This window comes from Chelonia mydas, chromosome 16 (genome assembly GCF_015237465.2).
Source record: "Chelonia mydas isolate rCheMyd1 chromosome 16, rCheMyd1.pri.v2, whole genome shotgun sequence".
In the NCBI taxonomy this organism is placed as follows: Eukaryota; Metazoa; Chordata; order Testudines; family Cheloniidae; genus Chelonia; species Chelonia mydas.
The window spans coordinates 15123906-15150821 of record NC_057857.1 but is presented as its reverse complement, the minus strand read 5'-3'; the positions used below and the strand labels follow the sequence as shown (position 1 = coordinate 15150821).

The 26916-nt window shown below is 43.8% G+C and overlaps 1 protein-coding gene across 5 annotated transcripts in view; it reads left to right on the top strand.

Annotated features, from left to right (window-relative positions):
- RAPGEF1 (Rap guanine nucleotide exchange factor 1) overlaps window positions 1–26916 on the top strand; it is a 120331-nt gene that overhangs the window by 60867 nt on the left and 32548 nt on the right. For 2 of the 5 annotated variants that reach the window (XM_037879702.2, XM_043530298.1), the window contains 7 exons: window positions 2744–2832; window positions 3247–3399; window positions 6524–6647; window positions 8059–8242; window positions 8884–9390; window positions 18692–18894; window positions 21801–21959. In XM_037879702.2, the coding sequence (XP_037735630.1) occupies window positions 2744–2832; window positions 3247–3399; window positions 6524–6647; window positions 8059–8242; window positions 8884–9390; window positions 18692–18894; window positions 21801–21959 (1419 nt within the window). The remainder of the gene's footprint in view (window positions 1–2743; window positions 2833–3246; window positions 3400–6523; window positions 6648–8058; window positions 8243–8883; window positions 9391–18691; window positions 18895–21800; window positions 21960–26916) is intronic. The other 3 variants (XM_037879705.2, XM_037879704.2, XM_037879703.2) reach the window with 2 other exon arrangements.

The following is a 26916-nucleotide window of genomic DNA, read 5'->3' as shown; positions in this document are numbered from 1 at the left end:
CAGAATGACACTTTCTTAAGAGAATTGCTAGCAGGATTTCAGAGCCTGAGGGGAATTAGATTTTTAGAAGGTTAGTTAAAACTTATGCTGTGTGCCTCCTTAGCAGAGGAGACATTCATCAGAGAAATCTGAGATTAACTCAATGTTCGCAACTTCGCAGTTCCACTTTAACTGAGGGTGTTTGGGTATTACAGTTTTCATGCAGTGTTTCCAGTGAACATCAGCACAGTGTAATTTATAGATACAGTCATAAGCCCTGAAGCTCTTTTGCTACCCAGTTCAAATTAACACTTAGACAGACATAGCCAGCCCTGGGTGAGGGCAGGGGCCTGTTAGAGAAGGGGTTAATAACTCTGGCCATAGTTAACTTAATCCTGGACTTCCTTTCATCCTTGTCAGACATGAGCCTTGCACTTTCCACTGAACTCTATTCACTGCAGGGGTCCTAGATAGGAGCAGCTTTGTAGCGCCAGCCATGTCAGACACGCATGCTCTGTCTGCTCCTGCATCCTGTTTTGTTCAGCATATGTGGTCTCTCCAGGGCTGACATCTCTAAAGCTGGGTGTTTTGCTCTGCTCTTGATAGGTGTCCAGCCTTACACAAAGTAGATTGATTTTGAGCACAAACCAGTTGTGTAAACATAACTCCCAGTACCAAAACAGTCTGCAATGGGCTCATCGTCTTGTTGACGCATGTTCATTGCATGTATAGTGCATTGCTCTTTATTCCTCTCGTTGAGCTCGTGTTATCCCTTGGAAATCTAGGTTTTGTAGAGTCACTTGAATTGACTCTTTTCCTCAGTAGGAGGATGGTGATGACGTTGTAATCATGTTTATGAAGCACTGACAGTTGTTTGCTAACTCATCAGATTGGGATGTGCAGATGTTAGCTGAATTTCAGGTTGCTTTAAAAAAATTAGTCCTTTGCAACTTCCTTTGAATAACGTGCAGGGGAGCCACTGTGATCTGACAGCACTGGTAGTTATCCAGTCTGATTGGACCAAGGCGCATGTTTATAGCTTTGAGCAACAGATCTATTTGTCTGCCTCTAACCGCCATAAAATGGGCTCTCCACAATAATGGCATTGTTGGAGCATGAGTTATTGTTTTGATTGCTAGCAGACTTGTAGTTCAGGATTATCATGCCCTTATCTCTTTATCCACAGTCTTATCTGTTATAGCCAGATAGACAGTACAGAAGTTCTCTATGTGATCATGAAACTTTCATAACTACAGTATGAAGGGAGGCAGGGCTTTTAACAAATTTAACTGTAAATTTAACTCAGAAAACTGAAGGGAATCTTATGGAAAACTAAATCATACTTTTTGATATTTACATTACATTTGATCTATACATTATTTATAAAACTTAAAACAACTTAATTCTTTTATTGGCTGACCAAAGTGAGCTCCTACACTCAACTTTATTCATATTATGTTATTTGACAGCTTATTTGCATTTCAGGTAAAATTGATAATGTGGCTTAGTGAACACCTGCATTTGGAGGCTGGATTAGTCACTAGTGTAAGCGAGGTTGCCTTAGCGTCTTATCTCAACAGAGTTATTGGCTCACCTCCTTTGAGGTGCTATTAGTCAGTCTTCGAAGTATGATTCAGAGAGCTTAGCTTATTTCTCACTAAATGGAGTTCTTTGAAGTTTCCTTCACTATATGTGAACAGATTGCTCCTTCTGGGTTAAGCTTTTTTTTTTAGTAGATTCATAGATCCCAAGGCCAGAAGGAACCATTATGATCATCTAGTCTGAACTTCTGTATAACACAGGCCAGAGAACTTCTCCAAAATAATTGCTAGCACATGTTGTTTAGAAAAACATCCAATCTTGATTTTAAAATGCTCTATGATGGAGGATCGAGGGGATTGGCATAGTGCATGGCTGCTGGCTTCTTCAATGCCTCAGTGCCACTTGAGCTTCACTGTTCTAAAGGGTCTGACGCCCGTACACAGGTGGGCACAGGAAGGCCCAATTCGAGTGTGTCTACAGGAAATGTTGTCTCCAACCTCCAGTTACTAGTGAACCCGTTTGACATGTCTGTTTTTTTGGAGACGGTGGAGTGGCTCATTTTCCTCTGGCATGGGACAAAATGGACATCTGGTCTTTTTGGCTCAACTTTCTTATTTTGCATGTGTTTTCATTTGCAACTGGAAATTTAAATCCATGCAGAAATCCATGGTAAGAAGATGTGTGCCACTGTCTTGCTCCTGCATGTCTTTGTCTCCAGTATTGATGTGGTGAATGATGTTGCTAGTAAAGCCCATTTCAGGTGAAAAGATGAGACATAGTAAAAGTTGTAAGCAGGGAAGATGGCATTTCCAAGCCAGGAATCCCACTACAACTCTGGTTGTGAAAGGTCGCAGTGATTAGGATAAAGCTGTCTGTTTAGAAACTAGGTCCTGAGGGTCCTCGCTGAGTACTGTTGCTGACTGGTGAGATCCATCATGAATTCCTATATTTTGCAAATTAGCAAGGTAAGTAAACACAAAAGCAGGTTTATGCATTACCGAATGTATTGTGTTCTTTTCTTTGGAGCACTGCCATTTCTTTTAGCTAGTTATAATATTTCATAGTATGCTAGCATTGGAATATGGAGCAGATTTGGTGCTTCAAAACCTGACACCTTGCTACAGGTTGCTTCCCAAGAGGAGCAGAAAGATTACTATTACTGTGCTACATTTTAGCAAAGGTCCATGGTAGTTATCTTTTGCTGTTTTTTGCCTTTATATAGGAGCTGGTCAGACTCACAGTAGAGAAGCAGGAACATCCATCTCCCACAAGCCCAGTTAAACCCAGTTTACCAGCATGTAAATCTGACAGGTGGGTCACCAACAAATGTTTGATTGGGGTGTTTATATATAAACAGACACGCACGTATCTTGATGTCTGCGTGTGGGTTTATTTCTTGCTCCTGGTAGCGAAATACTTTAGGGCCAGGATCTGGCACACTTCCTTACTTAGGGAAGCACCATACTCCTCAGGGAGTCCTACTGATTACAGTGGGGCTACTTGAGGAGTAAGGTGCTACTCAGTGTGAGGAAGGATGCTGAAATCTGGCAACAAGAAATCACTTAACTTCTGCAGTTGCATTTTACTTTGTGGATACATATGGGGTTTTGCTTGGAGATAGTATTTTTTCTATTTCACTGTTATACTTTAAAGTACATATTTGAAAGAAATATGTATAAATCACATGCAGATAGCATTCTACAAATTGTGCTTTATGCTTTGCAGCCCCTCAGAGCTTCCCCTGACAGACAGAGAGATGGAGATTCTCAACAAGACAACTAGTATGACTCAGTCTGCTGAGATACTGACTGACTCCATGGACGAAGAGGTTGCCCCTCCCAAACCCCCTCTACCTTGCATTCGCGTGGCAGAAAACAGGTAACCTCAACATGCAGTCTGCCTCTCCTGTATACTGGTCACCCCCGTCACTGGTAACTCTAGTATACAACCTTATTACATTAGCCCCTCCCAATGTAACTTATACATGAGAGAAATCCTTCTGTTGGTTATAGATGTCCCCTTGTTGTAAATACAACCCTTGCCATTGTAAACCCTTTCTCTGCTATGTTGCATTTCCTGCCCTCCCGGGTGAATTCTCTGAATAACACTGAGTCCCTGGAAAAACGTCTCTCCTTGCAGGACAGGAAGGATTTTAAAAATCCAGGACTGTAGCAGTCCTTACTCAGCACAGGAAGTGAATAGTGACTCTGCTTCATTTCTTTGGGCTTCGGTTTTTTAAAGGTTTGTTTGGGTATAAATTGACATTTAAAGAAACTTTGCAAGACCAATGCTGTATTGTGTTTGAGACAGGCCTTACTGCCCCTTAGCCTGGCTTTAGCAGGCTCCTGTGGAAGATTGGACTTCTCCAGCACAGTGCATGATGGGGCAAGATTTGGATCTAGGGAAGGACTAGATGTCAGGAGTCCTATCACAGGAAGCAAACCATAAATGAAGTAATTTATGTCCCTCTTCACTTGTTTGTCTGGGCCATTCAACACATTTTTAAAGTTAATGCAGTTTTAAAATCCACATGCAAATCACCTTTAGGTCTGAAGGGTGTGTTTGTTGACAGGTCCTTGTGCTGAGAAGCCATAGTTCTATCTTTATTATCATTATTAGTATTTATATTGCCCCCATCTCCATGGTATCTCGGTGTCCTTCATATGGCTTACATTTTCCAAATGGAAATCTGGCAGCTACTGTGGATAAAGAAAGCTTAATAGGTCTTCATCTAAGGAGCTGTCAAGGTTCCTTCCCCACTCTGAACTCTAGAGTACAGATGTGGGGACCTGCATGAAAGACCCCCTAAGCTTATTCTTACTAGCGTAGGTTAAAAGCTTCCCCAGGGTACAAACTTTGCCTTGTCCGTGAACAGTATGCCACCACCACCAAGCGTTTTAAACAAAGAACAGGGAAAGAGACCACTTGGAGACGTCTTCCCCAAAATATCCCCCCAAGCCCTACACCCCCTTTCCTGGGGAAGCCTTGATAATAATCCTCACCAATTGGTACAGGTGAACACAGACCCAAACCCTTGGATCTTAAGAACAATGAAAAATCAATCAGGTTCTTAAAAGAAGAATTTTAATTAAAGAAAAGGTAAAAGAATCACCTCTGTAAAATCAGGATGGTAAATACCTTACAGGGTAATCAGATTCAAAGCATAGAGAATCCCTCTAGGCAAAACCTTAAGTTACAAAAAGACACAAAAACAGGAATATGCATTCCCTCCAGCACATCTTATTTTACCAGCCATTAAACAAAAGAAAATCTAATGCATTTTCTAGCTAGATTACTTACTAACTTAACAGGAGTTGGAAGGGTTGCATTTCTGATCTGTTCCCGGCAAAAGCATCACACAGACAGACAGAACCCTTTGTGTCCATCCCCCTCCCTCCAGCTTTGAAAGTATCTTGTCCCCTCATTGATCATTTTGGGTCAGGTGCCAGCGAGGTTATCTTAGCTTCTTAACCCTTTACAGGTGAAAGGGTTTTGCCTCTGGCCAGGATGGATTTTATAGCACTGTATACAGAAAGGTGGTTACCCTTCCCTTTATATTTAACAGAAGTGAATCCAGAATTGCCTATTGGAAGAACAGGAGTCTGAGAATCAGGATTCCTGGGATCTATTTCCATCTCTGCCACTGGCTTGTTTCCTGTTTTGAGCAAGTCCCTTTGCTTGTCTGTGCCTTTCTTTCCTCATGTGTAATTTTAGGCTAACGCTTCCTTTTGAAAGCACTTTGAGATCCTTCAATGAAAGTGTGCACTATGTAAGTGCAAAGCATTCTTATTTAAAAGTACATGAATGCCTTGGAGGATGACTTTTTCCTGTGCTGTTTTAGTTATATCCATATGGGGCTTGATCAATTCCCATTGAAACCAAAGGGAGTCTTTCTGTTCATTTCAGTGGACATTTTAGCAGCCCATAACCTGCATGAAGGTGTTATAGAAGTATTCTGAAAATATCCTGGGTGTGACCATTACAAAAGTATTGGAGATGATTGGAACTCAGCACACGCTAGTCCGAGAGCTAATGAAAAGAAAAATGTGATTTGCAGATGTGTTTTAGGGGGTTCAGTAGGCAGTGCATGTTTATGGGCACTGGAAGGGAATGCAGATGGCAGGAGATCACGAGGCAGAAAAAGAAGATCTTGGGGAAAGATGTGTAATCCTGGTTGGACCAAAAGGACTGGGGGGACTATTCATCCACAGAGATTAGCGGAGGATCATACAGTATGGGCTACCTTGGTTGCAAACCTCCAGTAATGGAGATACCACATAAGAAGAAGAATCTGCATGCAGTTAGTTGTGCATTGTTCAGAAACTGGTGAAAGGGATTCAAACTGTGTGAAAAAATCATTTTTAACTGTGGTGTCCTTATTCTTTCTAAAAAGTAACCACAAGAAAGTTTCTGCGCTCTATTCTGAGAAGCAGGAAAAACTGCTAGGCTTCAACATGTGCATATGGTATGTGCATGTTACAGGCTTTACTCCTATAGCACCGATGCTAGTTGGTAGTATGAAAATGTATCTCATGTGGTTATTTAGAAACATGCAGGGTCTTTTGCTGTTGAGATCTGCGGTTGGCAGTGACCATCACATTTCTGTGTAGTTTCTGAATTTGAGTGTTCTGTATGAAAGGTCCTGGCATATTCCAGGAAGAGAATGTGTGCGTGCTCATTGGCACCAGAGAGCTTGAGCTCATCTGTGGTATTAGAAGCAACATGTGAACATACAGAGAGATCTGTCCCATGTATTGTGGTAAAACCACCTTAGTGTAATAAGAGGTAGGCATTTCCCAGCTATATCCCGCCAAAATATAGACCCTTCCAGTACAGACCATGGAAGTGTGTGGATGACCATCTCCTCTATTGAGAGATGGTGCATAAATTGGTCAAGAATCCCTAACGTGGTGAGGCAGATAGAATCCTGGCTCCTAGAGCCTCAAAGCAAGGTTTTGATACTCAAGTATTTGAAGTAGCTGAACTTCTTTTTGTCTTGCAGCCCTCCTCCAGCATTGCCCCCCAAAAAACGGCAGTCGGCGCCTTCTCCTACCAGAGTGGCAGTAGTGGCACCTATGAGTCGAGCCACCAGTGGATCTAGTTTGCCTATTGGAATCAACAGACAGGTAATGGCATAACCCTTTAAAAACATTGGAATCATGTTCTGCAATGAAATAAGCTGAAAGAAGCACTGCTGTCTTCATTCTTGCAACACCCAGCCCATCTCCTCTCTTGCCAAATAACCCTTGTTTTAAAGAACTGTACTGGAATGGACACATTTTCCTTTGAGAGGAGATTCAGCTACCTAAAACTTCATCCAATAATGTGCATAGGTTTACTTTTTTTAAGGCTTCTGTTTCATTTAAACAGTAAATTGCTACAAACTCTGTTGCTCTGAGTGTGATGGACTTCAGTGATCCAAAAGAACAAGCGTGCTTATCTATAACAGAACATAGTATACAGCATGATTGGCTGAATTTACCAAGACCCAAGTTTCTGTGTGTGGCATGATTCATATAGTACATGGGGGAACTCAAAATTTCGTATGCAGGTACTTGCATCTTAAAATAGCTGTTAACCTAAAGAGACTGGCTTGAGCAGCTGTTTTCTGTCCACTAATGGGCTTGTAATGGGTAACGGAGCTGAGTAGTAGAGGCATTAAGGAAATTATGGCATTACGGGGGTTGTTTGCCTTCCCTCAACCATTATTTGTCATTGGTACAGTGCTATAAATATACGTGCTGATTTATAGAACTAAGGACTTGTCCTCATTGCAGAGTTAACTTGATTTATAACTCGAGTCCCATCCACGCATCAGAACATTTAACTCAAGTGTGGTGGTGCTTTTAAGTCAAGTTGGCTGGTATATTGGGGGTACAGGCCGCAGCTCAGGTTAGCTCAACTTGTCAGCCGCCAGCACGAACGCTCTGTGCTGCTAATCCAATCAGGCTGTGCCGCTCGAGTGTTATTTCTCAGTGGGGCTGCTCTCACTTGAGCTAGACTAGCTCAAGAGGGCTAACTCGAGTTAACTGTGATGAAGATATAACCATAGAGACACACAGCTGACAGTGTAAAAAAAGCTATAATTTAACACTAGCTCCCCCCCCACCCCCCGCCCAATACACACACGTACATGCCTTAGCTAACCAGATACTCAGCAACCCACAGCTGTTTAATGGGGACTCTCCCAGTCCGGTTGCCATCAAAATGCTCCAGTACCAAGTAGTCAACAGGTTTGTGTTTTAGTGAAGAGCTCAGCCTTCTCTTTGACAGCATGTGACAGGCATTCCTGTATCTCAGTACGTGCTCTCTGAAACACCAGCTGGACGTTTGAGTCAGTTGCTTCCTTTCTTTTCCACCTTTCCACAAATAAGTATAGCTTGGGAGCCTGGGCAGGCCCATTTTTAGTGGGGTGTACTGTGTAACCTGGGCAATCCCCACTCCCCTTTCTGCACACCGCCAGTGGGTGCCTTTTCTCTTAGTATTTCTCCTGTTCACTGGCAAGCTGATGAGAATTTTTCTTTGTTTCTGCCTCAGGATTTTGATGCTGACTGTTACGCACAGAGGAGGCTGTCAGGTGGCAGCCACTCCTATGGAGGGGAATCCCCTCGCCTCTCGCCATGCAGTAGCATGGGCAAGCTTAGCAAGTCTGATGAGCAGCTCTCCTCGCTGGACCGGGACAGTGGGCAGTGCTCCCGCAATACAAGCTGTGAAACATTAGGTAAGGAGAAGATCTCTTTAGAGCCATTGGGGAGTTCCAAGTCACTCTAGTGTTGTATCTTTTCCGAGCCATGATGCAGAATTATAATGGGGCCCTGCCAGTATAACTGCTGCTGGTGGATCTGTGGTAAATTATATTCTGTTGAGGTGAGGAAAGACATGAAGTGGGTTAGTTCAGAAATCTTTCAGCTATAGAAGTCTGAATTCAGACTCAACTTGTGTCACAAGCTAAAATGCTTGTTGGTTTCAACCCCTTTTCTGCCCATCAGTCGAAAAGGGAAGCTCCTCTAGGTTAAAGCTATTTTATTTTCAAACTTCGAAGGAGATGTAACAATGAAGAGGAACAAATAAAATGCACTCACTAGAGAAACAATAGCTCTCTAATGATTCACGAGTTGAACTATTGTTACTAATCACTTATTACTAAACGTATGTTGGGCACTTTCCAGAAGATGTAGAAGAACAGTCTCTGGGGCAAAGAGCTCGCGCTCTAAGTTGAAGAGATGTTATCACAAAGGTGACTGACAGTTGGGCTACAGTTGGGTGGGATACAGAAGAACGAGGATCACATAGACAGTAATGCAGTAATTCAGTTTAGGCATGAATAACGCATGGTGTTCTTATCCTCCTTGTTATACACAGATCACTATGATCCGGACTATGAATTCCTGCAGCAGGACCTCTCTAATGCTGACCAGATACCTCAGCAGGTGCCAAGTATCCTCAGCCCATTGCCAGAGTCCTTGGGCGAGTGTGGCTCCCCATTTCATGGACATGTTTTCCAGCTCCCCCCGGGCAGCTCCCCCCAGCCACAATACTGCAGTCCATTGACAGCAACACAGTCTACAGAGACTCCTCCAGCTTTGCCAGAGAAAAAGAGGAGGAGTGCAGCCTCTCAGACTTCGGATAACGCAGGCTGCAGGTTCTCCTATGAGAGGCATCCCTCACAATATGATAATATCTCGGAGGATGATCTGCAGAACCCAGGAGCTCTCTCGTCAGTACCCTTCACGTCATTTGCTGCTGTCTTGCCCTTCCAGCAGGGCAATTCTTCAGTGCCGGTTGAATTCATTACTGAGTTTGCTGCTCCTGACTCTATGGGTGACCCAGAGAACCCCCCGCCTCTGCCAGAGAAGAAGAACAAACACAGTAAGCAAGTGCCTGCATTGGTATTTCTCTTTCTTTCCCTTCCTCAAATTCTTCACCTCCCCAGTGTCCTACAGGTGATAATGTCCCTATTCCCTTAGTGCCAAGTGTCACAGTGGTCAACCTAAACCGTATGGGTGGGCAGCACCAATCCGTTGCCAGTAAGAGCCAGATTTTTAAAGGTACTTCAGAAGCCAATTTGCATCTTTAAACACGTGTGGGATTTTGAAAAGTGCCTACGCACCTAACTCCCATTGAAATCTAGAACTATGGCTATGTCTGCCCTTAAAATACGACGGCGGCACAGTTGTGCCACTGCAGTGTTTTAAGTGTGACACTCACTTCAGTGACGGGAGGGGTTCTTTCATCGCTGTAGTTAATCCACCTCCCCAAAAGATCAACAGGTGAATTCTCCTGTCAGTCGACCACTGTCCACACCAGGGTTTAGGTCGGCTTAACGACATCTCTTAGGGATGTGGATTTTTCACCCTGCTGAGAGAGACAGCTGTGCTGATGTAACTTTTCAGTGTAGACTAGCCCTAGGAGTGAAAGGCTCTAACTCTGTCCTAGGCTATGTCTACACTACAGCGCCTATTCTGGCATAGCCCCCTAGTGTAGACCTTGCCTATACCAACAGAAGGAGTTGTTCTGCCACTGTGGGAACACCGCCTCCCGAACAGCGTTAGCTGTGTCAACAGCAGTGCTCTTCTGTCGGCTTAGGTGTGTCTCCGCTCAGGGTTTTGTTGGGAGGTGGGTTTTTCACACCACTGACCACAGAGCTATACTAATGTAAGTTTTAGTTGTAGACTCACCACAAAGGATCCAGAGAGCAGCAGTTAGATTGACAGCTTAGAGCATTGTCACTGCCTTTAAGGGTGGTTTCCTTCTCTCTCCATACCAGTCTCAAGCCAGAGTGGCCCTGTCCTTTGGATCATCCTATTTTATTCCCACCGGATCACCTCAAAGTTGTTATGGCTGCTTTCTCACCACAGAGGAGGGCTGGACTGTCTCCAAGAGCCCAGAGAAAGGGTTCTTTCCTGGTCCTTCTCCCCTCTTAAGGCTAAGTGCTGTCAGCCCAGCATCCAGATTGTGATCACTGGCATGGCAGCACAGGACTAGCCTGTCATGATGGTGCCCAGTGCTGCCATTTTGCCTGGGCTACCGTCTTCATTTTAAGCATAAGAAGATGGATTATTAAAATGAGCACTGTCTGAACGCCAGGTCTTCCCATCGTAAACCAAACTCCCAGCTCCTCAAGCAGTGGCTCTGAGGACTGGAGGTCATGACCTTACTCTCATTACCTTAATTTTCACTCAACAGTGGATCCCTTGCTTAAAACATGGGGGTCCCATTGAAAGGGAGCAGCTATACTGATTCATCAGGGAATGAACTGAGCACTGGAATGTGTGATAAGATCCAGCGAGCGATCAGCCAGTGGCTAGCTTTACAGTTCTTCTTTAAATAGATTGTGAGCACTGTCTCATCATTCAGCATTTGGATCAACTGTATTTTATAATGTGACTCACAGCCCAGCCCAAGAGGAGATTTGAAAAATGCCAAGGTGGCCTTCTGACCTGGGTTTGTTGTTTGCGGTCTTCTCATGGGAAGAGGCTGGGTTTGAAACTTTCCTGGCTTGCTTAGCTGGTCACTGTTATATCAAACCTCAGCTAATTCCTTTCTTATATGACCATGTTAAAATCGCAAAAGTTCATCATCAAAAAGCAGCATCTCCATTGGTAAGGACAGTGCTCAAGTTGTCCAGGCCACACTTGCAACCCGTACTGTTTGCACTCTGAGAGCAGAGCTTGACCTGGGCTCAGTCTTGAGAGACCAGTCTATTGCAGTAGTTTGGTACACTATCCACACATGTAATATGTGATATAGACAATAACATATATCTGTCTCTTGTGAGCAAGGTAAGGCAAAATGTTTAAAGGTACCTAGAGTGACTAGCAGGGAGCTACAGTGCTACTTGTAGACATCACAAAGGAAGTACAGGCTAGTTACTCAGTCAGAGTCAATAATTGAAGCTATCCCAAACGATTTAGTAGTAACAGCCATATGGCTTGTGTGCCATACTAACTGAATTGATGCAAACCCTCATTGCTGGTCACAGGATCAGGCACACAGTTCATCTCCACATATTGATTCTTCTTTTTAGTAAGGGCTTCAGCCAAGGCCAGATTCATTCCCTGCAATCTGGTGCATGGGGGTGAAGACTCAGCTCTCTGTGGGAACCTGCGTGCCTTTACTTGGGAGGTGCGTGACTGGAGATGTTTGGGCTAAAGGCAATTTGGTGACCCCATTCATAGAGAAAAGAGTGGGTTGGGCTATTTGCCTGTCTCTCTAAGCCCCTTTTCATTCTTTTCTGTTATCCTATGAGGCTCTTTGAGAAGTCAAGGAGAGTTACTTAAAAACAATGTAAACAGTTATCTTTTCTTTACTGCCTGTGTGCACTGTTAACCCCAGTAACAAGGCCTGCAAGTATGTCATCTTTGATGTTTAGCTGGGCTTTTAGAATTAGCTGCCTTCTGTAATCTGAAGATATCAGAAGGCTCTGGAGCATTGATTAGATTGTATTGTTAAGGAGGGAGATCTTGTTATCCAGCATGTAGTCTGTCCCCTTGGTTTGTTAAAACATCCTTGGTGCAAAGCTGGTTGAAGTATTGGGGTGTAACCTGACTTCAACATTGCAGCAGACACCTTTATTGCATTCATATGACACTGAGAGATTGCTATATATAGTCCATACCTTGCATGTAAGCATGCTACAGTTCTGCGGTTGTTAGTTTTACCTTATTGTTCATAAAAAATTTCTGTAAAACGTTACTAGAAATAAGATTTATGGTAGCACCACCACTCCCTTCTTGGCCTACATATGCTGTATCTTACAATGAACTGATGCATGCAGATATCCTGGTATAATTACATATACTGAGAGGCATTGCTCACATATCTACACAATATGTGCATGACACACTCCTGGGGTACTGACAATGCATGCATTCGTTAAAAAGATCTAGAGCTGTCACAGCTGTGACTTCATTGTGGTCTCACTGTTCTGGGTCATCTTCTGGCAATTGATTTATTGGCAGGAAATCTTACAGTAAAGACAAAGGTGGACTTTTAATTAATATTGTACAGCAAGTCCTGTCTAAATTAACCATATGTATTACTGTGAGCTGTGCCCAGAGAGACTTCAGACAGCAGCCTTCTGACAAACGCCGACAGGGTAAGAGATCTGCCTTTCAGTCTGGCCTGAATTATTATTTATTTAGTGCTGTAAGAGTACATGTTACTATGCTAGTGGTGAACTGTTCTAGACTATTATTAAGAGCTAGCAATGTTCTCATGCTGTACAAGGCACAATATAGAACAGCTTCAACCACAAAGAGCTCCTGGTCTAAAACGCAGGATCCTGCCCCCAAACAGCTTAGAATCTGGAGTTGTCATTTGTTCATTTTTCTCTCTATCTTCACCCCTTTTTCTCCCCCTGTCAGTGGAAAGTAAGTGTCGAACGGTGCCATCTGAGCAGATGGTTTCTAACTGCTGTAGCTATGCTTAGGACAGTTGCTGGGCTTATCCAGGATGATATAAACTATTTGAAAAGCAGATGTCATCCCCAGAGGTAGAGGCAAAGCTTCTTTGAGCTTGTCTTCACTAGTGGGTCAGTATGAGGTGTAGCTTGAGTGTTCCCATTAACTCAACCCCTGTCCACACACACAAACTATCACTCATGCCCAGTAGTGGCAGTAACCTGAGTTGGCTGACATGACTGCAAATACAGGGCAGAGCCTTGAGCAAATTTATCTCATTAGCTGCTAACATGACCTACCCACAGTGTTAGGTGAAGGTTAGTGCCATGACACATCATCAGGGGCTGCTAGTCCTCCAGTGCCTTCACACAATCCATCAGGCACCTGCATCCTGGCTTTTTCTTGCCTTTTCCTGTTCCTTGATTAGAAGTCAACTGCCACTGCATATAGGCCAGGTCAGCTTTCTGTCCCCCCAGCCTGATGCTGCTTCCAGTACCAGCAACTGCAATCCTCCATCTCCAGTACACAGCTCTGTGTTTTTGAGAATGGAGCCCAAGAAGAGATCATGTCAGCCTGCTGGCAGCAGGCCAGAGGCCAACACCGAAGTACTGATGGCTCTCTGGTGCGAAGCTGGCAGGGTCTGTGAATTTGTCTCGGAGGCAGTTGCTGTGTGGAGTGCAACAACCTACTAGGTTGCCCAAAGAGATTTCATTCCTTTGACAGTAAGTGCATTCTACGCTGTGTAGATGGGGGATTTCTACTCGGAGCAGAAAGTAAGAGGACCACTGCACAATCTCGGACCCAGTAAGGTGATACCAGCCACAGCCTGGCTTTTCAAGTGTTTTCTCTCTAGATTTTAAGTTGACATAAGCTGGGCATTTTGGAACATTCTGGAGGGAGATGCTTCAAATTATGTCTCTCACTCCTGCCTCTTCTCCAGGTGTGCTTCCTCAGACTTTGTCTTTACATCTCTGCTGTTCATCGAGGAGGCTGCAGCCCCCGTTCCGCCCTTCGGTGTATGGAATAAACTGCAGGATGTGCTGCCTGCTTTGAGCCAGTGATGTAATTTCCCCATCTGCTTTTTGAATGTCTGCCTCATTAAAAACTGCAGCACAGAGGGGAGGGCAGGAGATGGGTGGGAGCCTATGCAAAGAGCAATCACAGGAATGTTTCCATTTTCTCAACCTTCTGCTACAGATCAGAGGCCTTTAAAGAGCCAGTGTGCCCCTTTCATTTGTGTTCTGTCCTCCTGCCCCTCCCCGCAACATTGAATTCAGGGATTGTATTTCACTATTTCATATGGTTTTTCCTTAACCTAAAATTGTAGATGAAGTCAGAATAGAAGCAGAGATACTTTTACCTTCCCTGCACTGGTTTGAACAAGGGGGGGCAGTAGCTGCCATGGCAATGGGAAGCATTAGTGCCATAAACAGCTGAGATAAAAGAGCTCTTCATTATTCCCTTACAGATTAAGTTAAGGCTGCCAACTCCGTTCAGAAGCTCTGTCTTGAGTTAAGGCATGGACTGTAATTTAATTTTTCACAAGAAGCTAATGTGTCACCTTTTTCACGGACACTTCTCATTACTGCTGTAATGCAGCCTTTAAACCCAGTAGAGCCTTTGGTATTGGCTGGTGCTTCAGCTCTGTATGCTAAATGTAGCACGTTAAATGGTTTTGTAGCTGAATCCTCATTAAGGCTTAGTGTGAACATACCAATGTTGGCTATGTAACGTTGATATCACCAAGTCCGGGCTCTGACTCTTTGGCTTCTCTCCCATCCCAGAATATGCCCTTCTGTCTCAGCCTCTTGGCCTCCGTTCCTGCACCCAGGAGAGGCACAGTGTGTGATAGGTGTTCTATAGCGATGCATCATAAACTGGAATTTTTGTATGTCCTATGGCTTCATGGTGTACTTAATGTACATTTTGCTGTACATACACATTGAAGGGAATAGCTGAGTCTTCTGAGACTTTCTGGTGTTTGGAAACATTTGTTCTTGTACCAGTGTTGTGTGAACATTGTACCTTAAGTCGCCTTTACATGGCAGTGATGTAAAATAAGAGGACCTTGGTGGATTGGTTCCTTAATCCCTGCACTTTTCACCTTTAGAGAGTTATGTTCCGATACAAATGACATCACCAGTGGAATAAATTTTGTCATCTCAGCCCTAACCCTAATGGTCATTTGTCCACACCAGTAAATATACAAACACATTCACACAGAGACACACACAGTTCGGTACACTGATCGCTCCTGGCTTTGGGAAGGACAAAGTCTGAAACAGCAGAGGGTTGTGAGGCGCTTTGGTAGAGCTGTGTTGGGAGCCCAGGAAAAGTACTGAAGATAGAGATTGAGGAGCACAGGCAGAGCTGCGTGGGATCTGAAGGAGTGCTGCAGGACAGCAGTGTAATGAACATTGACAGAACTGTGTGAGGTCCTAAGACTGGAATAGTATCAGGTGTTACTGCTCAAGATTGAGGTGCATCAACAGAGTTGTGCGACACAGCGTTTTTCTGCACTTTAGTTGCCAGAACTACTTTTTATATAGTTAGAGATGTACTTTTTGGACAGCTTTTAGTCTCCTTTTCTAGGTAAAGTTTAAAAATATCAGAGGAAGTCTCAAAAAAGGTGTAGGCGACAAGTGCCGAGCGGTCCTTCCTGCTGACACTTGTATGAGGCTGCATCCTCTTTGAAATTGGACTGCCTGTAGATTGCTGTTGGGTGGAGCAGCACAGAGTGCTGCACTTTGGGGTTGCAGACCTCATGTGGTGGGATCTGGCCTCCACGTTTTGCATGATGGGTTCATGTTGCATTCTGATGACTGCATGTCAAGCTTTTATTGTTGACATTGGTTTGTTGCAGCTGGGAGACTGAAACACCAGCAAAGGCTGAATGACTGGCACTTAATGACCAGACTTAAAAACTTACATGAGGGAAAAATAGTATGTCACTCATAAGAAGTAGAACGCTTTGTGAATGACAAATGGTTCTGAAAAAGATGCTGATCAACCTCTTTAAAGTGCTTGAATGGTAGTGTGCTCTCTACTCTGCCCTCCGCATCTCTCCTCAGATTTTGCAAAGTTATTTTCCATCCTTAATCACCCTTTTGTAGCAGTTGGAAAACTACCAAAATGGGTGTCTTGCCTGTACAGTAAAATACAACTAAGGCCCTAGCCCTGCCATGAGAACTGCACAGATAGACCTTGTGCCTGTACTGAGTCCCACTGACTTCAGTGGGGGCACTACGCAGGTTCGAAGGTCTACTCATGAGGATCCTGTTGTGGGATTGGGGCCTTATTGTGTCTAGCATCTTCCATACAAGCTGCAATCCAAAAATCCTTTACAGCGTTTGGATTCTGTTGCAGAATTAGAGACACATTAAGATGTTTAGGAAAGCCGGGGGGAGGGGGAGAGAGAGAGAGAGAGAGGTTTACAGCAGAAATTTGAGATGGCTCAGTGAAGTGGAAAGACCCTGTGTCAGATTTCAGAGTAACAGCCGTGTTAGTCTGTATTCGCAAAAAGAAAAGGAGTGCTTGTGGCACCTTAGAGACTAACCAATTTATTTGAGCATAAGCTTTCGTGTGCTACAGCTCACTTCATCGGATGCATACTGTGGAAAGTATAGAAGATCTTTTATACACACAAAGCATGAAAAAATGGGTGTTTACCACTACAAAAGGTTTTCTCTCCCCCCACCCTACTCTCCTGCTGGTAATAGCTTATCTAAAGTGATCACTCTCCTTACAATGTGTATGATAATCAAGTTGGGCCATTTCCAGCACAAATGCAGGTTTTTCCCCCCCTCCGCCCCCGCCCCCCCCCCACAAATCCACTCTCCTGTTGGTAATAGCTTATCTAAAGTGATCACTCTCCTTACAATGTGTATGATAATCAAGGTGGGCCATTTCCAGCACAAATCCAGGGTTTAACAAGAATGCCTGAGGGGGGGTTAGGAAAAAACAAGGGGAAATAGGTTACCTTGCATAATGACTTAGCCACTCCCAGTCTCTATTCAAGCCTAAGTTTCAGATGGCTGGAGTTCTAAATGAGAAGGCTTTCCTGCTAGTGCTGGCAATAGCCTGGGAGAAGACATGCTGGATGAGTTTGAAGAGACAAATCCATGAGGAAGGCCATTGTGTCTATTCAAAAAGAAGCAATTTTGAATTTCATCCGGCAAAGCGAGGAGAGTCAGTTGAGAGGTTTGAGGATGGGTGCTGTGGACATCCTGCTTTGTCTGGTGGAAAGCAAGGGAGCCACGTGCTGTGTGTGAGTGACTGTGTACAGCTATGATTTGTAGAGGCAATGGCACTATTGAAGGTGGCAGGATGAAAGGGACAGTGATCAGGGACACTAAAAGGTTAAAAAAATTTGTTTTAAACAAAATGTCACCCCTGCTTCTAAAAGTACCTCAGATTATTCAACCTGAAGGAGTTTTTTAAAATCCAATTTACTTTTCACTGTTTACGCAGGGTTTTATTTTTGTTTGTTTGTTGTTTTTTTTTTTGCTACCTGCACTTCATTCAGCTGGGAAGGCAAAAACTGCCTTGTTAGCTGGTTTGATTTCTACTTGGTTTCACTGTCTGTTTGTTTCTCATTCAGCAGCAGAGTGCTGCAATGCTGGAATTGTTTAAGCCCGAATTAAATATTTTTACTGAATTTAAAAAACAATTCATGAAAATATTTCTTCTTCAATGCTGCAAGTGGACGTTGTCCTTTGAAGACGTACTTCACTTCGAAGACAATTCCAGGGAAGAAAGTGATAGTGGATAATCATCTCACTTGAAATCATGCCCCATAATAAATATCCAAAATACTTTCCTTGGTATCTGACAGTGCCATTGAAAAGGCCCAAAATAAAAAATGAATGTGAGTAAAACATCAGTCTCACACCAGCCAGTTTTGCTTGGCAAGTTCATGTAGTAGTCCGGACCCTGTTATCTAAATCCTCTTTTCCAGTTGTCAGGCTGTCCGGTTCCCCTTTTCTCTGTATAATTCTGGATATCAAGGTAGTTTGTTTTGTGGTGATAGCACCTGATAACAATATAGACAAAGACCTAAGCCTCCGTATACTAGAAATATTTATAGCCATTGACCCGAGATTTGGAGCAAGTTGGCACAGGTTAGTGTTAGACTAGTGCAACTTTTTGGAGCATGGTTGCTTAGAAGCAAACTCAAAACTGGGCCTTGTCCAGCTTTACAGGAGACTGCTGATCAGACAGTTGGAGTGCTAATCCTAATGAAGTGTGAACTGATGCCCCCTCTTGAGGGATGATGATGTTTACAGCTGCTTTCAGACAATGGGAACAGATCACTGTATTAAGCCTGGTTTGTGCTTAAAAATCCACATTCCTGAGCGCCATAGCTATACTGACGTAACTCCTGGTGTAGATGCAGCTAGGTCGACAGAAGAATGCTTTTGTCAACCTACCCATGGTTGCTTGAGGAGGTGGAGTTACTGCAGTGATGGAAAAACCCCTTCCATTGCTGTAATCTGCACCTACATTACAGGCTTACAGCCTCCGAGCTAAGGCACTGTAGGGGTGTTGCTGTAGACCCCATAGTGTGGATGTGGCCTAGTATGGGGAAACCTGACAAACTGGCTCTGTTCACCCTCCTGAAGCAAAGTGCAATAACAGGTGCAGTCTGTCCATTTGTACTTTGGTTTTGTTTTTTAATGGGGGAGGATCCTGCCCACTTGTTCACTCTGTTACTGAAAAGGCTGTGGACTGGTCAACAGCAATGAGTGTGGTCCTGATTTGTATTACAGTGCTGGCATATTTGCAGTTTATGGAAGACTACTCAGAGCCGCAGCCATCCATGTTCTACCAGACGCCTCAGAACGAACACATTTACCAGCAGAAAAACAAGCACCTCATGGAAGTCTATGGGTTCAATGACTCGTTCAGCAGCACAGACTCGTCGCAAGAGCTGGCACCACCCCCTGCCCTTCCGCCAAAACAGCGACAGCTGGTGAGTGACACCCTCCATATTCTGCCGAACAAAGATGTGTTTGACTTCTAGGAACAGCTTTGGGGAAGTGACCTTCTTTTCACTCTCTGCTGCTTGTGTCCTGGAAGACTGCGGGTCTGGATTGATGTCTTTGTTTACATTACCTGGGTTACACGCCCTGAAACCTAAAGTTAATGTGTTTTTCAGACATCTTGCATGACCTAGTTTAACCACCATTCTCCATTCCAACCCTCAAATTCAGAGCACTCCTCATGAGCTTTGAAAAACCAAAATTGAGAATCAAAGGCCTTGCCTACGCTGTGGTTGAAACTGTGTTGGCTACTCTCCTCTTTAATCACATTTGCTACTAACACAGTGGCCAGTCCAGACAATAACTTTTCGTGACATCTGTGATAGCTAAACCGTTCTACAGACCACACATTCTTAGATAAAACTTTTCAGCCAGTGGTCAGAAAACTGGTTAGGAGCAACCATTTACACTTAGTTGCTCCTTGTATACTTTGTTGTAACAAAGATTGTGCCAAAGAGCCCTAATGTGGCCAATACCTCTAACAAACGTGTGTACTCCCCATAGTCTCCTGCTGTTCCATATTCACAAGGAGCTGGGGAGCCATTCCAGTGCCAGATCTGCCATTTTGGCTTACTTTAAAACAGGACTTGTCCTTTTTCTGATCGAATCTGACTTCAGGTTTTTGCTGCTTCAGAACAGGAATGCCACTTACCCATCTAGAAAGAAAAACCCACCACATTCATCTTGCCCTTTCAGTCCTCAGCACACAGCCAGTGCACTTTGAGCATGTTTGTGTGGGTGCCGTGGGGGCTTGAATGCCAGTTTTGAACACTGTGGATGAAATCCTGGCCTCATTTAAGTCAGTGGGACTTTTGCCATTGACCTCAGTGGAGCCAGGATTGTACCCTGGGTTTTTTGGGGTGGGTTTCTCAAAATGTTTTTCATAGTGCCCTCTTTTTACTTCAGCCTCCTCACTTCAGGGATTTTTTTTTTTAAATAAAACAAACAAACTAGTATGGGGGAAAAAACAGCTCCTGAGTCCTAGTAGCTAATTCCTGTTGCTGCAGATTTAGTAGCAGGCCTGGAGGAATTGTAAAAAATGGGCCTCAGTGCTATTGCTTAACTGGACAAGTTTACTTCAGGCCTTCAGGCGGTGATGCTTGCTTCCCATGTTGCGTGAAAGAATCATTCATGTTTGTCCCTATTGGCATATTTCCTCACCTCTTATCTGTGCTGACTTTTGACTATCCCAGTGCATTTTTCTCCATCAAAGGGAAGGCTGAGAGTTCCACTCTGCAGGTTCGAAGCATCTAGATTCCCTGGAACCATAAGCTTAAAACCTAGCAGGGTGAATTTGTCCTTCCAAGGAGACACAATGAGTGCAATACAGTTTTACTGTGTTTGGGGCTCCTTGACTGAGACCTTAAAACCCAAAGTCCTGTCTGTTTTGCGAGGACACTAAGTTGAGGGATGCCCCTTTATATGTGGTCAGAATTTCTCCTTGGTCGCTGTCATGTCCCATTTACTCATCATCCCACCAGCTCCCTATTTCAATGATGGATTATAAAGGTACACTGCGATTCTTTGGTATGAGAGGTGCTATGCAAAATATGGATCTCTAGCCAGGGCATATGAGCTATTTAACACTCTAGTAGTTAGAGTAGGGGAATTCTGCCCCCTTTTCCTAATTTAATTCAATAGAAACAAAGCATTTCCTTTAGGTTCTACCACATCTGTACTGCCCTTTAATAATAATCTGGCTGGCCAAGAGATCATGGTTCTGCCTTCTGGGCATCTTTTTACTTCTTGAAAGGTGATACTATCAAGGTGTTGCTTGAGGTTTGCCTGAAGCAGAGGTTTCCTTAAGCACAGCCTCACATATATTCATTTGGGAAGTGATAATGCTGAACTCTCCAAGCAGATGATGGCTCATTCAACAAGGACTGTAAAACCCATCGCAGTGGATGTGCTCTGGCTGCCCAGAGAGATTCAGCCAAAACGAATTGTGTGGATGCAGGGTACTTTCTAGCCACAGGCAAGTTTTGCTGGATGAACTCCTCTGTATAAAATTGATAAAATCCTTTCTTTGTGAGCTTCAAATCCGATCACTGAAGCATTTGTACTTAAAATCAGAGAGTCTGAGCTGGGGAATGCAGAAGGGCCAGAAATAGCTATCATGCTTAGCATCCTCCAGACACGTCAAACGTACAGGAGATTCGGAAATCTTTAATGACTGACTCTCCCCTATACAAGTACACTAGAATAGTCAGCATGGTATGTTTTGATACTTCAAGTTACATTATTTCCCTCTTGTGAAACTGGGATATAATTTTGTTTTTGAATGAAAATCTTAAAACACTGAAAGTTATGCCTGACCCAGGATCCCCCACAGTGCCCGAGAAGACTCATCTCTCAGGCTGGAGAGACCCAAGTTTCCAGGCTGCTGGCTGACAAAGTAAACAATCCACAGAAACAGCCTGCCTAACATCTGGACGCAAGGGCCAGTTCCACTGCTTGGCAGTGGCTACTAGTGGGTGCCCACTTCTTTGAGCTCCTCTGGCCTGTGCTGTGCAGGGAAAGGCAGTAGAGAAGAGCTCACCTGTGCACCTAAGCAGCAGCCAAGCATGAGTGAGCTGGGAGGGGGAATTGTTTTTAAGGAACGTGTTAAATGAGAGGATTTGAATTGTTTTTGCAGTGTCTCTTGGAGCTCAGAAGCATGCATCAGTGTGACTGGCTCAGAATGAGGGTTTGGTCCTATGAACTGCCCAAGTAGCTATTTGTGTAGTAAGCAACTTTAAATGCATTGTTTTAAAAATAACATTTCTCACCCTTTATTCATAGCCTGTTCTGTGCTTGCTTTCTTTGTTTCCTCTTTTGCTTTCTCTCTCCTGTTCAGCAGGCCTCCTATGCTGCCTCTTCCTTCTCTTCTGTCTCCTACTGTGTCCAGCAAACTAAAGTGCCCTTCACCCCCGAGGACACCAGTGCCACTCAGGGCCTCAGTATGTCCGTCTCTAACTCCTTTCTCAACCGGCACAGCTCCTTTCCTGTGCATTCGGTGAGTCACTAACTGCACTTCTTTACCATGTGTGTGTTTGTGCTGGTAAAATGCTCCTGCACACATTCTGTGCTTACTGACCCAGGGCCAGGTAAATTGGGAGACTCTCATTTGGGCTTTTGAATGCATTCGGTAATAGTCAGAAAAATCCCAGTTGAATCTAATTAAATGGCCTTGGGAGGAGGTTGGCCTTTGAGTGTCTTGTGTGTATTTATGGCTAGGGTGGGGGAAGAGGGAAGAAGACCAGGCTTCTGTAATAATGGCACACTCCTTCAGCTGTGAATCCCCCATAGCAATGCACTGTGGCACTGGGAAGTACTCTGACCTCTCCAGATAAATGTAGTGATGATGACTAGTTAATTAAATACTGCTTCATGCATCTGGCCTTTGGAGAGATAATGAGAGGCTGTCTCTTTCTTGAGTTTGATCCATTCAAGTGCATGGAACAGCATCTGCAGCTCCTGGCTCCTTGCTCTTTTCCTGGAAGTGGCCTCTAGCCAGTCTCCCTTCCCATTTCTCCTTGTCTAATTCCCATCAAATATCCGTAGTCGATATTTGTTTGCTTCAGTAAATATACCCGGTGCCTTGAAGAGTGAAGGGGGTGTGACTATACTTTACAGCACCTCATAAGCAATTTGGGTGGAGGACCTCGAAGCAAGCAGGGAATGATTTAAATCAAAATAAGGACCATCTGTAGAGCACTGTTTAAACTTGTGATAAAGTGCTTAAATTAGATAGCAGCAATAATAAAGAAACATTCATTTTAATGAAGTTAATGTTTCCCCTCCGTCTGACTGTGGGGTTCCAGCAAATGGCTCATCAGTATGAGGTTCCATGTATGCAAAATTATGTGGTCGTGATCTATTGTCTGCACAACTATGAGAATTATAACGAACACCTGAAAACAGGCTATTCTTAAAGGTGATCTAGCTGTTTTATAAGTTACAGACTACTCTTGGAGGTTCAAAATGCTTAGACGATATGTGGGCTAACTTAAAATTGTTAAAACAATTATTTTACAACAAAATATTTGAAAACTATATTTCTTACCTACTAGGACCTGACTTTAGTGTTCTGCACTTCTGCAAAAGTTGTTGATGACACTATGCCCTATGCTTATGGCTGTCAAAACACTTCACAAACAGTGTATTAAAACTCCCAATATCTACACTCGTGAGATAGGGAAGTATCAGAATCCTCTAATAATAGAGGAAGAAACTTAGTGAGAGAGTGGTGAAGTAACTTGCCTCTATATAAATCCATGATACCCCCACATCTTGAATACTTTGTGCAAATGTGGTCACCCCATCTGAAAAAAGATATATTGGAATGGGAAAAGGTTTAGAAAAAGGCAAGAAAAATGATTAGGGGTATGGAACGGCTTCCGTATGAGGAGAGATTAATAGGACTGGGATTTTCAGCTTGGAAAAGAGACGGCTAAGGGGAGATATGATTGAGATCTGTAAAATCATGACTGGTGTAGAGAAAGTAGATAAGGAAGTGTTTACTACTTCTCATAACACAAGAACTAGGGGTCACCAAATGAAATTATTAGGCAGCAGTTTTAGGTTTAAAACAAATAAAAGGAAGTATTTCTTCACGCAACGCACCATCAAACTGTGGAACTCCTTGCCAGGGGATGTTGTGAAGGCCAAGACCATAACAGGGTTCAAAAAAGAACTAGATAAATTCATGGAGGATAGGTCCATCAATGGCTATTAGCCAGGATGGGCAGGGATGGTGTCCCTAGCCTCTGTTTGCCAGAAGCTGGGAATGAGTGACAGGGGATGGATCACTCAGTGATTACCTGTTCTGTTAATTCCCTCTGGGGCACCTGGCACTGGCCACTGTCAGAAGACAAGATACTGGGCTAGATGGACCTTTGGTCTGAACTAGTAGGGCCATTCTTGTGTTCTTAAGTCACACAGTGAGCAAGTGGCAGAGCCAGGAACAGAACCTACAAGTTCTGACTTGTAGTCCTGTGTTTTAAGCCTGCACTGCTTTCTGTTTGAATTGACTCTTGTAGGCAAAACACAGCACTGTAAGACCTGATCTTGGCAGGTAAAAATCCTTACCGTTTACTTTTAAAATGGACTTCTTTTTAGCAATTTTAAGGCTATACATATGATTGGTTAATGATTTTAAAATATAAACAGTTTGTTTTATTTTTAAAACCATCTTAGTTGACCTTAAATGGACACTGCTAACTTGTTGTTAATTTTAAGGGTTTTTTTGCTCCCCTGTTGGTGATTTTAAGGGTTTTTTCAGTAAGGAAGAAACTAACTAGCTAGAGCAGGGGAAACAGTGAAACTGACTATACACAAAGTGCTGTCAAAGGCAGAATATCACCTTTTTTCTCACTAGTGCCTGTGAATTGTAGTAATCTTAGTTGTTGCTCGTGGCTGTAGAAGGTACAAAGTTTTCAGGGAGAAATGAGATCTTAATTTTGAGTGCCCCTTTGTCTCTGAGCTACAAAATCAATGTCTTTACATACTTCACAGCAGTCCCGCGTGAATATCGCAAGGGTGGTTTACACCAATGCACAGATTTTCACATTCATGGTTTTTCATGCCCCTAATAAGAGAAGACGTGAAACAGTTGTAGAGAATTGGATCATTACCAGGATAACACCCTTCGTTGGGGACACAAGTGCTAGAAACCTTCTGTTAATCTGTTTATGGACATTGACTAAGGGGACTTCTACAGTCCTTCCTTTCCATGGATTTTCCTGTGAGGAATGTGAACTGCGGTAGTAATATTTTCAAGTGAATTGCCCTGTTCTGCTCACTCTGCCATCCTGTTGCCCTCCTTCTTCCTCTGTTTAGCCATAGCAAGTCCACTTAAAAGAACACTTGGAAGAACAATAAACCTGTTAAAGGATTAAGCCTTGGCTGCCCACCGGTCTCAGCAGGGATTTAATGCTTGGGACAGCAAACCTTTCACACACAGGACAACTAAAGAATCAGCTTCCTATGTACCAAATAGTCAATGCTGATTATCAAGTCCTTTAAAATGATCCATCCCCTACATTAATCTTTATCTGTTCTATACATGAAGCAAAGCCTTCTTAAATCAATACCAGGATGTCAAACCTAATAAAGAAATTAAATGGCTGCCCGTTAGCAGTATGTGAACAATTAATCACAATCTCCCTGCCCAGGCCATCCTTGAAGAGTTGCCTTGGTTAGCAGTTTTTCTCTTCATGTGTCTGTGCCTGGGAAAGGAAGGGAGGATGCAAATCCAAAGGGAATACACATCCCTGTACAAATCTGTAAGGTTTAGCTGCAAGGCCGCACGAAAGCTGCAGATCTCATCATCCGCTATCCCGGGAGTCAGCTACACCTTGAGTTCATGGGCCTTGGAGCTCCACATGAAGGAATTGCTTTTCTGTGCTGCCTAACTGGTTTTGAATAGCTTGGTCTCTTGCTAAATAAAGGCTTGGCATCACTGTACCAACTCCTCTAAGCTTAGCAATCCTGTCCATTAGTCCTTTTCCCAGTCTAAAAATACCTCTTTCAGCCATTTTCTTTATGAAAATCCTCTTTTTTTTAGTTAATAGCGGACTTTTCCCCTTCACGCAGGTTCCCAGTTTGAAATCCTCATTATCTCCTCTGTAACCAGTCACATGTGCACTCACCACTTCTCTTCAACGAGCCATTCTTCATTCTGACCCTGTTACCCTGCTGTACAAATACCTTGAGTGGTTCCTCTTTTCCATTCTGGATGGCTGAATTTCTTGCCATGCTTCTGTCTGGGCCTAATCCTCCCCACTTAATCTCATAAGGGGAGCATTTTTTACTGTGAGCTTTTCTGCGAGTGTGCTTTTCAGAGAGTTTGGATAATAGGTTTGGGGCTTTTTATTCCGTCTTGGAGAGACAAACCAATGCCCATCTGTGCAAGTGGAAGTCTGCTCTTATGACTTGCAGCCCTGGTAGCATTATGCGGATGTGGGTTCTGTTTGTATCGTCCTTATGAACAATGTGGCATAAAAGGCTGTTTGCCTTCAACATGATTGTGCAAATGCACTGAAGGAGACTGGACATTGTACGGTGAAAATGACATTCCAGAATAGGAGGCTAGACAAGAACCGTAAGAGCCCAGGAACTGACCTAACACCCAGATTGAATCTTTGCTTTAGGAAAGTAAGGGCAGTGGTGGTGTAAGCCTAGAGATAGGGTATGCCTGAGGGCCATTGCTGCCCCTGTCTCTCTTTCACTCGGTTCCTTTGGGTGAGCAGCCTGATTCACCGTGAGTTCAGCAGAACAGATGTCAGACTTTTCAAGCCTTCAGGCAAGTGAAGGTTTGACTTCACTCAGTGTTCCTGTGCGGTGCTTCCGTCTCTTCACCGATGGTGCCGTGTCACTGCTAACCCTGTCTAAATTCATTCTCTGTTACTAAAGAAAAGTGGATCCTGTAGAGTCTCCTTCAGGGATGGGACCTCGCTTCATCCTGAAATCTACAGAGACAATGTCTTGACAGAGCAGAATCCTTATTCATGGCCATTATAAAGACATCAACACCTATCCACTTCCTCCTGTGACTGAGGCGCCTTAACCTGGAAGCAAGGAGTGCACTTGGACTCCCTAGCTCTAATCTCCCTCCTCTTTATTCACGGCTATTTCTCATCTGATAAACAGAAAAGGAGGAGAAAGCAATGGACACCCAAACAGGTGTCTGAGCCACACCATCTAGCCAGCTGTCTTCCCTGCTCCTGGACCTGGTTCCACGTCAGCATTTGATTGCAGATGGAGCAGATGTTGAAATGCTTTAGGCGAAAATGGACAAAGCTTCTGAAACCTTTTCTCAGCTGTACAGGGAGGGGTCACATCTGAGCCACAGGCTTCCACTGATGTGTCTGTGTCTGAGCTTCTATTCTGACCCTAGTCAGGATCAGCCCTAGCTGCTGATGGAGAGAGTGGTACTCTACCTGTCAGGCAGACCATGGAACCTTTTTCTT